Here is a 16,151-nt window from a genome sequence, read left to right as displayed (position 1 = left end):
TCGGCAGAAAGACTGGGGGGTTGAATGATAGCAAGCGGATTCATGTGATAAAAAAGTATTTGCTTTATATGCTATGGAAACTCTAAATAGTCTGTCAGGAGCCCTGTAAATCTAAAATGAATAACAAAACAGTGTAGCATTATTTAAATGGCTTCAAAGCTTGTTTTGAATAATGATTTGTGTTACTTGTGCAGAAAGACATTTTTTATACCCTCAAAGACTTATTCAGACTACAGCCTTGAGAAGAAAATGAAAAGAAACTTTTTATATTAAATGCAAAGGCAAGCAAGTATTTCAGCATTTCTGTGTGTGGAAACTCAGGAGCTGAAAAATGAAGCCAGCGTAGAAGTGTCAAAAACTGCATTTCCTCAAATAGCCACTCAAGGCTGGCTCCAAGAGTGAGTCAGTCCCATAGATTGTAAAAGTAATGGACATAACTACCATGACGCCACTCTTTGGTTTGTGGACTCTTGCTTTGAAGCCAAGAGTTTGGCATTTTGGCCCTTGCCATCTTGTTTTTTTGGAGCCAGAAGAAGCTGAGTAGCTGTGGACACTATCAGCAGACAGCCTGTCACTCAAAGCGATTAAATATGCAAAACTATTAGCCTAAATAGAATGTAAACGCTAAAAAAAAAAAAGTTAAAAAAAATTAACCCCCTGTACAGTTGTCTTGAACAGGGTAATTAGCTAAAGTGACTAAAATCAATGTTTTTTGTAACATGCTAGAGCAGAGCAGGCACCCCATGTGTACAGGCTGTGTCCGCGCTACAGCAGCCACGGGTTCAACTCCAGCCTCCGCCCTTTGCTGCATGCCATCCCCTCTCTCTTTCCCCCTTTCACTCTTGTACTGTCCTATCAATTAAAGGCAAAAACACCCAAAAATATCTTTAAAAAAAAAAAAAGATTGGGCATCCGACTTGCTTCTGGAGCCAGCCTAAAGTCCCCATTTAAAGAACTGTAGTATTTGGTACTTTACTGTTGGCTTCATTTTTCAGCTGCGGAGGTTGCCACTTGTTTAATTCCCATAAACACCCACATTAAAATGCTCAACTTTACAGCAGAAATAAACATGGTGGCTAAAAACAGTTTTTGTCTCTATAGCTAAATTCTCCATTCATGAGATTTGTACTGGAGATGAATTTTTATATAATTACTGTTTAAATTTTTACAATTATAGTCACCTTCTGATTTCAGAAATCCAAGATATAAATGGCCAAAATGCCAAAACTCAAGCTTCAGAACAGGATTTCATGAGCCAATGGGTGATGTCATGATGGCCATATTCATAATTTCTATGGTGTCGCCATTACCATGACTGATAGAGTGAATTTAAACCTGTTACTGGTGGCTACCTTACTCCAATGAACTATTTCATATTTTATATCTATTCTAAAGAAGGTGCCTCTCATCTTCTCCCTATATAGCATGGTATTCAGCCTTTCCATAGGCCTTCCAGAAGGTCAGTCAATGATCTTTTTGTACGTGGGAGTGTGAATGCTCCAATTCAATCTATGTGCCGATACTGCAGCTGGCAGCAGGCTGGCTTTCTCGCTAGAGTTAGAAGACATTCCTAGAGTTAACTGTCCAGACTATACATGCACTGGGGGAGTCATTGTCTGGGCAAATATGGTTAGCCAGCAAAGTCCAAAAACCTCCACTGACAAGTAACCTCTCTTATTCTACTGGCCCTTTGCCTGCATCACACATGTATAGTTTGGTCATTTGTACCAAACATTAGCTAATAGGAGCCAAAGTCATTCACATTCCAGAGTGTTTAGGTGCTCGATGTACAAGATTATAAAAGTAGCATCCCTCTGGTTTTCCAAGTGTGATGAATGAGTTACGTTAGGCCTGGATGGTCCTCCTCATTACAGGATGTTTTGCAGAGTTATACGCTCAATAAATCATCCCTTGTAAATACGAGAGGAACATGCATAAACAATTGGTCTCATTTTGAACATAATCTAAATATTTGTAGACCTCATCAAGGGGTAAAATGAGCATCTATCTCACGAGAGTTTGGAGCAGCCATACAGGTTAAATTTGTATTTCGAGAGTTTTATGTCAGTGTACAAAAGTATGTGTGTCAAACCTGGGTCAAATACCATTTGCAAATAATTATTGGTGTTTGTTTTAACTTGCTGGAAGTACCAGATGGTGGGTTTGCTGCAGGATAACTTGAACAGTGTCAGGTGAGTTTTAGATAGCCTTTAAACTCTTGTGATTGCCTTTCTCGCAGTCAATTTTCCATGTGATGACTCATGAGGCATATCCATGCTTCTGGCACACTAGGAACATATAGATTTTTTGGCAAAAAGAGTTTGATCCTGGACTGATGCATTCCTTTGTGGACAGTTACAGTATGTGGATCTGTTCATGATTAGATCAAGCATATGACCGATAAGATTGATATAGCATAAGCATGAGGAGGATATTATCTTTATGGATTTGTGCATGATTTAGAGTTTCGGCAACATAGAGGCTAAGCTTACAGTCTTAAATGAGACTCATACTTCCCCATAAAGACTTACTTTCCCATGCATTCCATGTCTTTGTAAGTGTGTGTGTGTGTGTGTGTGTGTGTGTGTGTGTGTGTGTAAGCATTTTCTATCATTAAATAAAAATCTTACAAAGGATCTAGATGTCCGTTTCAGTGTTTTCCCTTGGGATTTCAGTGCGTGACGGCTCTGGACACTTTAAAATGTTCTCACCCAAAGAATAAAAGTTGTTATCCTTGAGATAAATATAGTTTATGATTCTGTCCTCAATGTGGTTAAGCCAGTGTGGATCCTGGACAGATTTAGACTTCCATTTTCATGCTCTTTCAAATCTTCATGATCCAGCTGGAAAGTCCTTCTTTTCAAAATGTTATATATACGTCCATTTAATGGGGGGGAAGCTGAAATTCATCAGGCAGTGTCTTTAATATAGATTTGGGATTGTAAAAGTGTTAGCACATTGTCATGCAAGGATTTAGAATGCACACTTTAGAAAAAGAACAATTTGTTTTCATTTTGTGCTAGGGGAGCAAGTGATTTTTCAGTGTTTTCAAATAGGGAATGAAAATAGATGTTCAATTTCTCAATTCACAGTTCATAAAATATATCTGTGCTTGTAGAAATACATCTTTTCTCTGGCTGATATTTTTTTCTTTCTCTCTTTCTCTGTTTTTCTGTCTCCCAGGTGTAGCAGAGCCCAGCCATGCCGATAACAAGTAAAGGGTCAAAACGGAGGGCCTGGGTCAGCGGACCCTGTGTGTGTTCAAGTCTCTGGCGACAGGAGCCTCTCTTTTATTTATACATTGTCCTTGTTCTTGTTCAGTCTACAACTGTCCTTGGAGCTCTGGAGCTCCAGCTGGATGAGGAGCAACCGGCAGGGACAATTGTTGGTGACATCAGTGCTGGGTTACCACCTGGTGAAACCGGAGGTCTTTACTTCATCTCAGACCATGAGGGCACAGGCGTTAGCAGCGATCTCAACATCGATGAAACCACAGGCATCATCACCACCGCACGCCGTCTGGACCGCGAACAGAGGGACCACTATAGCTTTATTGCCGTGACAATGACGGGAGTCACTGTCGAGGTGTCGATCACTGTCAATGACATCAACGACCATGCACCTGTGTTCCCTAAAAAGAAAGCAGCTCTTAAGATTCCCGAGCACACAGCAGTGGGAACAAGGTTTTCCCTGGAGCCTGCAACAGATGCAGACAAGGACCAGCTGACTACCCAAGGCTACGCTATTCGAGAGGGCAACGTGGGGCAGGCATTCAGATTGGAGACCAAGAGAGCTGCTAACAAGGTGCTGTATCTAGACCTGGTGGTCAATGGACCGCTGGACAGGGAGAAACGATCACTGTACACCCTGGTCCTGGAGGCCTTTGATGGGGGCTCTCCAAGAAGGATGGGCTCCATGACCCTGGAAGTGACTGTGACCGACATCAACGATCATGCACCAGTCTTCAATCAGAGCAGATATCACGCTATTATCTCTGAGAGTCTTCCACAAGGCAGCAGCATCCTACAGGTTAGCTCAAAATTTTTGTCTTTGTTTGGATAGTGATTCATTACTAATAAATCCAGATTCAAAGTTCATCTAAATTTGTGTTTGACCTTCATCTTCACCTCATCTTTTCAGGTGTTTGCAACAGATGAGGATGAGGGTGATAATGGTCTGGTCCTATATGAAATCAACCGGCGTCAGAGTGACCCTGACCGCTTCTTTGTCATGGATATTAAGTCTGGGGTCATCACTCTGAATAGGCCCCTGGATTATGAACTGAAGAGGGTCCATGAACTGGTGGTCCAGGCCAGGGATAACGCCAGCCACCCTGAGGTAATTGCATTACATTACAGTGCATTAAAGGTCTAGTGTGTAGGATTTAGGGGGATATATTACCAGAAATTAAATATCATTTAACAAGTATGTTTTATTTAGTGGATAATTCCCTGCAATTTAAAATCGCTTTCTTGTTACCTTAAAATGAGCTATTTATGTCCACATATTGAGTGGGTCTCCCTTCACGTTCTACAGTGGCAGAATGGAAAAGCCCAAGATAAGGTCTTTTTTTAAACTAACATAATTCTTGCACCATCATCTTAGGTGACCAACGCGTTCGTTACCATTCATGTCCGGGACTACAATGACAACCAGCCCACCATGACCATCATCTTCCTCAGTGAGGATGGCTCTCCAAGGATCTCCGAAGGGGCACAACCAGGCCAGTACGTTGCTCGGATATCAGTCACAGACCCAGACTATGGAGAGTACGCTAACGTGAATGTTTCCCTGGAGGGGGGTGATGGGAAGTTTGCTCTTACAACCAAGGACAGCATCATCTACCTGATATATGTTGACCAGGTCTTGGACAGAGAAGAACGAGACTCGTATGACCTCAGGGTTATGGCCACAGACTCGGGCACGCCTCCCCTCAGGGCGGAGTCATCTTTCACCATCCAGGTGACTGATGTCAATGACAACCCCCCTCTGTTCGACCAGCAGGCCTACAGACAGACCATTCCTGAGGTTGTCTATCCTGGCTCCTTTGTTCTCCAAGTCACCGCCAGGGACAAGGACCAGGGCCCCAATGGAGACGTCCGATATAGACTCCTCAAGGGCAAGAACTCCCACTCTGATTGGTTTTCCATTGACCCAGTCACGGGTATCATTACCACAGCGACGGCTCTGGATTTCGAATCAGAGCCAGCACCTAGTGTGACCGTTGTAGCGGTGGATAATGGCCGCCCGCCATTGTCATCCACAGCGAAGGTGGACATTGTGCTGCAGGATGTTAATGATAACACACCTGTGTTCTCCAATAACTTTTACAATGCCTCCATCAAGGAGAACACTCCAGCTGGGACCTGCTTTTTAGAGGTAAGAAAGTTTTCTCTTCTGCCTTCTTTTATCTCTTTGACTCCTTATTTTGTAGGAGACCTGCCGTTAATAATTCTCATGGTGCTCAATCTTGCACTGTGTTGGCCGTAACACTGTTGTCCTACTTATGCAGCCAAAACCAAGTATTCACTGTCTCCGTCGTACTCTCATCTCTTTATTCACTCTCGCTTTTCACTCACACTCTCCCCCTAAGCTTGCTCTGATTACTCCCCTGGCAAAAGCCTGATTTATACATCAATATAAATGAGTCTGGAAATCAAAGTCATGTCTGAAGTGCGAAGCAGGCTCAAAGTCCTATTTCAGAAAAGGATGGTGCACTCAGAATCATTGTGATGTAATTCATAAAAACTGAGAAGTGAACCCATTCAGCATGTTCATTTAGTGGTAAAAAGATTTATAAAGGTGGAAGAAATAAGAAACAGAGAGAGAAAGACAAGGAGGCAGACTTCACCTGCATTCCTGAAACTACTGCGAGGAGATTTACTCTTGTGCTGGTATGTCCTCTCTCTCACCTCATATGGTTGCCATGGCAACCAAGCCATCAGCGCAGGGTGAGCCCCTGGTATGTTGCGGCAGCTTGACTGTCTTGCTTTTATCTCGATTCTAGCAGCTCTTATGTATAAGGAGGTCCTCTCCCGAGAAATGAAAAAAGGATGACTGGCTGTTTGTCTTCCAGCAAGATCTTAACTTGGCATCATGCACCGTTTAGACCGACTGTTTTTACAGGTTGGTTTTGCCCCTCTGCCGTGAAGCGGATGAGAAGAAAAAGAAGTGTTTCTGTTTCTCAGCATTTTTTAAAAAGCCTGCTGCTAGAACTTAAAAGTGTAGTGGCTCCAATAAAAGGCTTTGAGCCTCTAATCATACCAACCGAACTGGAATTAGATAAGTAGCAGTAGTTGAATTTCACATTCTTGCAGGCTCGTTTAACATATATTTGGGGAGGATGGATGGTTGGTACTCTGTGGAAACTGGCATATGGGCATGCTCCTTAGGGAAGACAGCAGATGAGGGAAGTGATATGAGATGCAAATGAATTAAAAAGGAGGTGAATTGACCTGTGGAAGGATTTAGAAAAGAAATAAAGCGATATGGATAATTACAGCCTTAACGTGATTTATTCCTGAGGTGTCTTTACAATCACAGATGCAGCCTGCACGTTGCTGAATTATTGAACCCTGTAATTTGCTCCTAATTAGGCTGCTCTGTTGAATTATTATATCCCTCAACCAACTAAATGAACCCCCTGGACCTCGATTCCAGTTGTTGCAACAGTTGTAATCAACTGTTAGTCGTTTTTCTAATCCTAGCCGGCAGTTATTCTGGCAGTAGGTGCAGGCGTAATCCCATGCCAGACATCCCGGGTGGTTTTGATGCCAGAGTGAGTGAATAAGGCTTGATTTGCTCATTCCGGCACGTTCCTCAAGGCTCGCTCGAAACCGAGCCAAGATTCCCCGGGCGAGAGTCTCCCCACAGGGGCAGTGATTTGCAGGATAATGGTAGTTGGAGTAAACTTTTTCTGTGGGCCAATGGAATATGTGGCCACTCAGACAGGACACACACACACACACACACACACACACACACACAAATTATGTTAGACCTGACTTTATACCTTAATGGATGTCATTCCAGATTTGTTCTGTATTTTCTCCTTTCGCTTGCCAACTAATTGTCAAGATTGTGGAGCTTTTCGGTATTTCACGCTGTCAAGATAGTGACAAAGTGAAGAATTGGGTCAGCTGGTCCAGTAGGCCCAGTTTACATTTTTGTGTGATGTTATTTGGCACCCGCAATCAGGTTGTGAGGTTTTGTCACGTTCCTAACAGAGTCGAGACGAAGGCAGAATGTTCTCAGTATTGTACCAATATTTACAATAGATAGCAATCACGTTATTATACTGGGCTGGCGGGCGCGGTTTGAATTTTGTGTAAAAATGGGAGAAAATCAGCAAATGTTTAATATCCAAACAAGGAAATAAGTTATCAGAAGACGTGTTGGATCGAACGGACCACATATGTACAAAAGGTAAGGGTAGTTACTCTTTTCTGCCAACATTTCCATTTTTTCTTTCTTTCCATACTCTCTGTCTTTGTTTTTCTTACTCATTCGTTCTGTTTCTCTTTCTTTAAATCTTTCTCATGATGTCTCCTGATTTCTGTCCACTCACACACACATACATGCAGCAATGGTGTGTAGGAAGTTTCTTATCAGTTGGACTACCATAGTAATCTGTAATGTGCTGCACTGTTTATGTAGCCGCGACACAAAGGAGTTATTTATTTCTTGGTTTCCCTGCTTTCCTCTTCCCCCGCTTCCTTAAAGTATTTCCCAGGCAGGAGAGGTTATGGTGCCTCCGTGTGTGTATGTGTGTGTGTCTGTATGCACAGCACATCCATCTGAATCAGGTTCATATCCTGGGAAGGTACGGGTCATGAGAACAGCGTGAATTGTGGCTGGTGATGAAAAGTGACAAGCCTATTTAAGTGTGGGGCATTTTCATTGTACCAAAACTCTTATTTGCATGAAAAAAAAGTTGCTGATCTCATCTGATCTGTGTGGGGCCTGTTTCAGTGAGTGCTAATGCCACGGGGTCAATTGCTAGTTTTCTTGGGTATAATGTGTATTTTTCAGAGTTGAAGCATATTTTCCTTCCTGTATGGGTTGTGCCTTGCAGAGTTTCTGTCAGATCCAATGACATGCTCACTTTCAGCATGACCTGACTGCTGGTAAGCCACTGTTGATCGCACACATAGTGACATGCATGCTCAAATGCAGTAGACATCCACAGATGAGATGCAAGCTAGTGGAAAAAATTGCGTTAAGAATCAAAAAAAGCCCACGTGGAATAAAAGTAGAAATTATAAAAGGACCCGAATAAAAGTGGGAAGGAAATAGCTGAAATAGCTGAGAGTAAGACAACAAAACAGAAAGCAAAAGTTTGTCTGCATGTGTTTGCCTGTGAGTCATACATCTGTGTATGTGTACTTATTTTGTATTGTACTGAAGCCAAGAACTCACTTTCAGCAGGTGATGCATTTCCCCTGTGATGTCCAGCATGTGGTTTCCTGGTCAAGCCTGTTAAACAACACTCAATCATCTCACCAGACGCACAGATGTACTCAGCTGGGAGATGTACAAAACCGTAGAGAATGGCGCGCTGGCATTGCAGTACAACAGTATAATAGCGCTACACTTTTTGCTGGTTGAGAACAGGTTGACACTGTGCTTAAAAAATGAAGAATTATCAGAATCAAAAAGAAATAAGAGAGGGAAGTAAGCTGGGACGTGAGTAAAACCTGGAGGCCACACCAGGGGCCCATGGAGGCTGCAAATTACTTTAAGCTCCACAGTGCAAAAGGCTGGACAGAATGAGAAACATACTGACAAACATACTTTTGCTATTTGTACAGTCTTGCTTGCACTGTGGAAACAATACTGTCATGAGGGTGGCACTAGCACAAAGGAGCGATTAAACTCAGGGGGTGGAATCTGACAGCCCTTCCGGGATGTTGCGATTGCAACAATTAACGCAAACTCAGGCAATCCTTGTGAAGTCAGTAAGATTATATTATTTAAACTCTATAAAATCAAATTTCCTTTTAGAATTACATGCTGCATATTGATTCTCTCAGTGAACTTGCCCCACTCTCTCTCTCTCTTTTCATGTATCATGAGATTGCTGCTGTGACAGTGTGAACTCAGTGCCTGTGGCAGATTCACTTAAGAGTGACACGGCTAACGGTTATCATCACATGACTAAGGGCTATTTATGTCAGAGAATGAGATAAATCCAAGGAAGAATCCTAATTATGTTTTTGCAAATTTCACTTGTCCCTGCAATTTAATTGCAAAAAACACCTGAAAATGTTGCAACATGCATCACAGTTATTTTAATGCTGCTGTGAAATCAGACATTTCAGGCCATAACAATCCCCCAAAACAACCTGTGAATTCCTGAAAGGATGGACCTGACATACTCTGTCATGCACCAAACTGCTGATCAAGGGGAAATTGAGACCTGATGGCCACTTCATTTTCATTTTTTGGTTTGTTTTTTGATGGACAGACAGACTCACCTACTGAGCAGGCCTTGTGGATTGTCAGGTAAAACAAGTAGAGAGTCTCACAAGAACATGTGAGTTTGAGTGTGGTGTGAAGGTGACTGAAATAGAGCAAAAACAAAGAAACGGGAAGGAGACAGGTTTCTTTTGACAGGTGGAGTTAGTCCTCCTGAACTTCCCGCAAAACCACTTAAATAAACACAGCAAGTCTGCCTGTCAAAGCAATCAGCCCTTTTGGTGTGAAGTCCAAAGTCTGGGACCCTGTGGCTAAACTCTATGTGGCTCTATAAGGAAAGACTAATCAAATTTAAAACATACACACACACACACACACACACACACACACACACACACACACGCACACGCACACTGAGACGAATCACATTTGATAAACTAATAGAGAAAAGAAATTTTATGACACACAGAAAACAGGAAGGTGTTCCTTTAAAGCCTCCTCTAACCAGTCTCTGCTGGTGTCGCACTGAATACGACGTTGCAGAAACCAGAGCCAGGCCAAACTACGGCTTCCACTTGGAGCTCTTACACTTTCCTCTTGCCCAGAATCACAACATACACACTTTAGTTTCTATTAAGCTTGAAAATGCAGGGTGGGGGGGATTAAATTTATTGTCCGCTTGATGTCTTCCCTCAATGATTGTTCTCGAACAGTGGCGGCCGCGCTTAAATACGACCCCGCTCTGTTGAAACTTTATCTTTTGTGTTTTAATTAATCTGTCAGTGTGTTTAATTTGCGAGGATCAATAGTTGAGCGAGAAGGCTGCAGGTCGTAGCGATCACTTGTCACTGCATGCCTCAGTTGCATCTAACAAGTGATCAGTGCCGACAAATGGTCGGGTTCACACACAAAAAAGACACCAGCGAGAGCAAAACTTTGGTGAATCGTTTCATGCTGTTAACAGCTGGCCCCCGTTCTGACACGCTCACTCTCAGGTTCTGTATTTCTGTCTCTTTCTCCCGCTCTCTCCCACCGACTCATACATCTCTCAGCTGCCAGCCATGTTGACAGGATGTGTGTGACGAGGGATCAGGATGGTGTGTCTGCTATGCGAACTATTCTCATAACATCCATCAACACTCCCTGTGAATTTATCACCTGTTTGCTACTGGAAGCTCAAATGCCAGCAACCAAATCCATCCTGTTTTTTACGCTCATGCCCCGAATTTTCTACATAATGAGGTGGGCTGTATTTATTAACTTGTAGTAGTCATGTCTTTCTTAGAAGACCTGAACTTATGGTTCTGTGTTTTTTTTGTTTTTTTTTTTGAAATATCAAGGTTGCAATCCTCAAGATTTTCCCCATTTTGTCCATACCAGCAGCCTGGCTTTAGAGATGGCGTCTCCTGTTTGTTAGGGGGTTGAGTTGTCAATCCATCACTTTCATCCAGACTAAAATATCAACTACAACTATAGACCGAATCACAGTTTTTGTTTGCAGTAACTTCTGGGTAGAAAACCCTTGTGGGGCCTACATAAAATGAAACGGTGCTGAGCAAACGCTGCCTCAATGGGTTTTTTTTAGCCAAATAATAAGGCCCACCTAAAGAACAAATATTAGTGGAAGTGTATGCTATATTTCGAGTAATTTCACGGCCTCACTGTGCCATCAGACAGCCCTTTCTGATGGGAAACTAAAGCCATCAAATTTGACAAAAACAGTACTTTAACTTCGCAGAATATGGGAGTTGCATGTCTACCACTGTTTCGATTGACTAGTTTGCAATGTAAATAAATTCTATATATAGCATACTTCTAAATAAGGCTGCCCTTTGAAAGTTAGAGAATCAAATCATTCGTTGGAGACCCCTTTTGTGATTGAAATGTCTCAACAACTATAGGATGGATTGCCCTGAAATTTGATATCATGTCCTCCACAGGATGAATTGTAATAACTTTGGTGATCTCCTGTCTTATCATTTAGTGGCATCATCAGATCTCGCTTTTTTTTTTTTTTACAGTGGCTGTAATATTTTTTAGTAGCAATCAGCGTCAAAACATTTAACTCTTATCAGACAGATTTCTTTTTTGCAAGAGCATTTTTCTGCTCTTTGGTGGGTGTTGGATTCTGGCCCGGGCTGGGTAAATCATTCCTTTTTCTTTCTTTTTTCCCTTCAGAAGCAGTAGTTTGGTTCCATATCACTAGCTGTTGGCATATGCTGTGTTTTAAACCTATCAGAGTGTTCATTCATGTGTGATCTGACTGGCCAATGCCTCTGTGGAGAGGATGGCCTCACGCCTCATTAAGCCCAATACTCCGTACCATATGGCAGTGAGGGTTTTCTTCTCTCAGTCTCTTTCTCTCTGTCTCTCTCTCCAGTCTGACTGCTTTCTATTCCATTTCTTCATCTCATCTGTTAGTGAGTATCTCAATTTCCATTCTTTTTTTCCCCTTTACTTTTTACCTCATGTCTCATGGGCTTTTACCCTCATGGCTTCTGCTCTGGTCCCAACTTTGTCTTTTCCTCTGCTATTTTAGAAGAATCAATCTCCCATCAGTGAAGGAGACTATCAAGAATGGAAAGTATTTCTCTATTTCTCTTTTTCTTCATCAGTGGAAACCTTTTTTAAGAATAATATGCCAATACAACACAACCCAAGTATTAATGCACCAGTTTTACTTTTAATGGAAGTTTGACTGAGCTTTTTATTAGAAATAAATAATTTAGTCCAGGAGTTTTTAAAGTTTTGATGACTAAGGGAGACAATTTAGGGAGATAGCATGTGACTGAAGGCAGCATAGGTAAAAATACCCCCACACATTTCAAACTCTCCAACTTTAGCTAACAGCACTGACATTGAAGACCAAATGCAATTCTTGTGACACTTGCAAGGTGCCCTTAGTTGACATGCAACCTGTAGCTTTCTTCAAGTGGTCATTCATAGCCACCTTACGCTTGCTTAGAAGCAGTAGCAAATTGGTTTACTAAATGCGTAGACAGCATAAAATAATAAACAGCTACCTTAAAATCACCCATTGATTTGTGGTCTGCTGTTTTAAAGCCTTGATTTTGGCATTTCAGCAGTTGTTGTCTTTCTTTTTGGAGCCAAAACTGACCATATTTGGATGAGATGGTAGAGCGTGTGGAGGAGCTAGGGATGGATCTGATCCCTAGAGATCAAATTGGGCATTTTTATGTGGGAGTCTGTGGGGATTGACTTGTTTCTGGAGCCAGCCTCAAATGGCAATTCAAGGTACTGCAGTTTTTGGCACTTCAGAGTTGGTCTAATTTTTCAGTCCCAGAGATTTCTGCTTGATTAAATGTTGGTTATTGAAAGAGAAACTATTAAAATGAAACATGGATTATTAAATATATATTGAGTAAATTTTATATTATGTTCAGGTCCACACAAAACATTTCTAGTTGGCTATTATTGGCCTGCAGACAGTAGTTTGAGCAATGTCAGAAAAATTCCCATAGCTCAAGGTGATATATTCCTATATCTTCTTATTTCCAAGCAAATATCCTAATCCTAAAGATTATCCATTTTTATCATCAATTTATCGACTAAATAGACCTAACCAAAGTAATATTATGGGCTGTTCTGGGCTTAAACCTGCAGATGAAACCAGAGATGCTGATTATCAGCAAATTATACTAGATAATAATGGAAACAATTGTATAGAGAAGACTTTTGTTAATTAAAGTCTTTAATACGGCACGTTTCTTTCCACAGTCTGAAACTGACAAGGTGAACACTTTCGACTTTGTAAAGAACACTGTTGAGATAACTTCCCTAGTCTGTTGAACACACAGATATCAAACAGCTGCAGGCACAGGATCCTCCATATAAAACACAGTCAAAACTGCAGCCATTCTCACACACACACACACACACACACACACACACACACACATCTATCTGTCTCTTCTCCCCAGCCTATCTCTCTATTCCAGTTCTCCTGGGCTGCTTTTGCATTGTGTTTCTTTTCAAACTTATCTGCCATCCAGACGTCCTCTCTATCTCTGTCTGGGCCTCCATTTTGTCACTGTCTCATCCCTTATAGCTTCTCACTCCTACACTGGAGTTTGAGAGTGAAAGGAACAAAGTCACACAGTCACACACGCACATGCTTGAATGCTTGCACACAAACAGACGGCACACAGTGCATACACACACACGCCACACGCGAGCGGCAGGTGATGCTGGGGCTCTCCACAGTTCATTTGGTCACACTAATCTAATTTCATGACATGTTGAGTTAAGTTGGTGTAAATTAGTATGCTTCCTGTGTTTCTCTAGATCGTATTTGCTTTGGGAGAGGTTCTGCAGTTTGGGACAGCAGGTGGTCGATAAGTTAGGGGTGAAGGGCGGTGAAGGCGCTTGTTTCCCAGTGTATCAGATTCTGTCATTCGGCTTTACAGAGAGATAGAGGTTACCATTTGAAGTCACAGTTGGGTGTGACCAAGACATTTTGCGTTTGTGTCAAGTCATTTTAATTCATTTTTCTTAGTTGTTATTTTCCGCAGGAGTCTTGGGCATGACTTTCAGTTGATGTCTGTGCGTGTGGGTGTGTGTGAGTGTTGTAGCAGAAGCCTCGGAGCTGTTATCTGGCTGACTCCGCTCCTCTGGTGTTGTGTCTGTCCCAGCTCTCTCCACACTATTTATTTTCCTCTCAGGGGTCAAAGACTGTGCAGCTACAGATATTTGTTTTCTCAAATGAATCATCCATTTAATCATCTGACTTGTCCTCTTCGACTTTCTTCTCACCTCAGGAACTCAAACATGGAGTGATGCTAAGAGAGGCGGAGGGGGAAACGTTAGTATTCCAGATATAGTATTGCATTTGCGCTGCCAAAAGACACAGTATTAAACAATACCGCTGCTCTATGTGAGATCAGAGAAATGGCAACGGCTAACAAAAAGCATTTTATACTCAATATGGTCCACATCACGTTTCTCACTTTCTTTACATCTCCCAGATGCACTTCTGTCATGCGTGCACCTCATATTGTCTTTGCTTTAGACTTCAGCTTTTATAAGGATAGTTCTCACCATGAGTTGTCTATTAAAGGTTAGAGCAACACCAGAAGAGTGAACCAAAGTTTCCATTCCCCCCAGAGTGGAATCTTTTACAAGAGAATCTCTTACTACTTCTCACCTTCCCTCTCTACTCTCCGTTGATCTCCACTTCTCCCTCTTTTTCTGATTGCTGTCTGGTTTCACTGAGCTGTACTGCACATGGGCTTAAGTGAGGCATTTTGCAGTATATTATGCACATTTGTAATTAAACAACAATGGACGTATTAGGGTTGGACAATTTAGCAATACCATTTCAATTGCAGGAGCTATTCAGGGGTGGCTCTGTAGCAAATCAGGGCTGGCTCCCCGCATGATCCCAGGATAACTTGCACGATCTTGTAAACCCAGCTGCCTAGGAAGGTAACATGATCCAGGCAGACATGTAGGAGGAGAGTGAAGTTGTTCATACAGAAACCTGAAACACTTGAAAATTTGTTCTCAGGAACCTTAAAGCTTCCATATTAAATAATTCAAATTTTACCGTTTTTTGCATTTTGTCTTAAGTCAAGTGTTATCTCGTGTGAATAAAAGTTTCCAAATAAAAGAAGAAAAAAATCAAATGTAATGAAGTAACAGTATGGTTACTTTAAACCATTTCTTAATTAAATTTACAGAACAGTTACTGTATTCTGACACATACTGTTGTCATGATATAAAAATACAGTTCTAAAGGATTTTGGCCATATCGCTCACCCCTCATGCAGATGTATAAAGCTAAATAAATGCACAGAGAAGAACAGAAGCACAGGATGAAACCCTGGTGCATGAGCTTAAGGGATAAAAACCACAGAAAAGTCTGAGACTTATTTCCACTGTGGGCCTCTGTGCATGTGAGCATACATGTGTGTTTGTGGTTGCTGGCTGCGGTGTGTCAGACAGGGTTGGAAGGACTACAGGAGTGGAAATAACTTTACTGTTTGCATGGGCAACTGTTGTGATTTGTTTCATTGAACTGTACAAATCTTGAGCTGCAAGTTGCGGCGAGACGGGAATGAATAAAAGAGTGACGACAATAATGGAGACATGATCAGAAAGGTGATAAAAATGTTGGAACATAAAATCAAGGCACATAAGAAAAACTGATTATAGTGCTTGATTATTAACTTTCTTTCTTGATCTTAATCTCCTTTATTCAACAGAAGCAGTCCCATCTTCAGACACGCTCTGAACCGTAGCCTTCTGGACTCAGTGAACCCGTTCATGCCGGCTAAGCAGAATATTAATTTAATAAGCAGCCTGGAGATGAGGAATAAACCTCAGTGTGTTTTTTCCTTTTAAAATGACAACCAGCTCAGTGTGGGTTGGACTTTTTAGAAGCTACCACTGTGCTTATTGCAGTCTTGTCTTTCTTTTCTCCAGATTTATACCTATTGGACCCGGGTCAATCATTTAAATAGCTCCAGTATAATGTCCTTTTGAAGGAACTCCTGCTGTAATATTTGTAAAGCTCCACTGACATTAACACTAATACCTATAAATACACGCCGCTGAGTTTGCCGTTCATCAATAATGACTTCGATTATTTCTCTAAGGTCTAAAGTTTAAACATTCTTGACAAGGCGCGCATGTTTCCTACTCTGGTCATTCAAAATGTTGCTTCAAGCAACTGTCAGCTACTTCACGGTGGTCCATCTCTTCCTTACCAACCA

At 41.7% G+C, this 16,151-nt stretch overlaps 1 protein-coding gene across 1 annotated transcript in view; it reads left to right on the top strand.

The window, feature by feature from the left end:
- Positions 1-16,151, top strand: part of dchs1b (dachsous cadherin-related 1b) — a 99,264-nt gene that overhangs the window by 13,818 nt on the left and 69,295 nt on the right. The window contains exons 2-4 of the mRNA XM_042498854.2: positions 3,184-4,029; positions 4,141-4,338; positions 4,606-5,379. Of these exons, the coding sequence (XP_042354788.2) occupies positions 3,202-4,029; positions 4,141-4,338; positions 4,606-5,379 (1,800 nt within the window). The 5' untranslated portion in view covers positions 3,184-3,201. The remainder of the gene's footprint in view (positions 1-3,183; positions 4,030-4,140; positions 4,339-4,605; positions 5,380-16,151) is intronic.

This window comes from Plectropomus leopardus, chromosome 15 (genome assembly GCF_026936395.1).
Source record: "Plectropomus leopardus strain MGB_pleo_1.0 chromosome 15, ASM2693639v1, whole genome shotgun sequence".
In the NCBI taxonomy this organism is placed as follows: domain Eukaryota; kingdom Metazoa; phylum Chordata; class Actinopteri; order Perciformes; family Serranidae; genus Plectropomus; species Plectropomus leopardus.
Note: the sequence above shows the minus strand (reverse complement) of the source record. Positions and strands in the feature narration are given on the sequence as shown.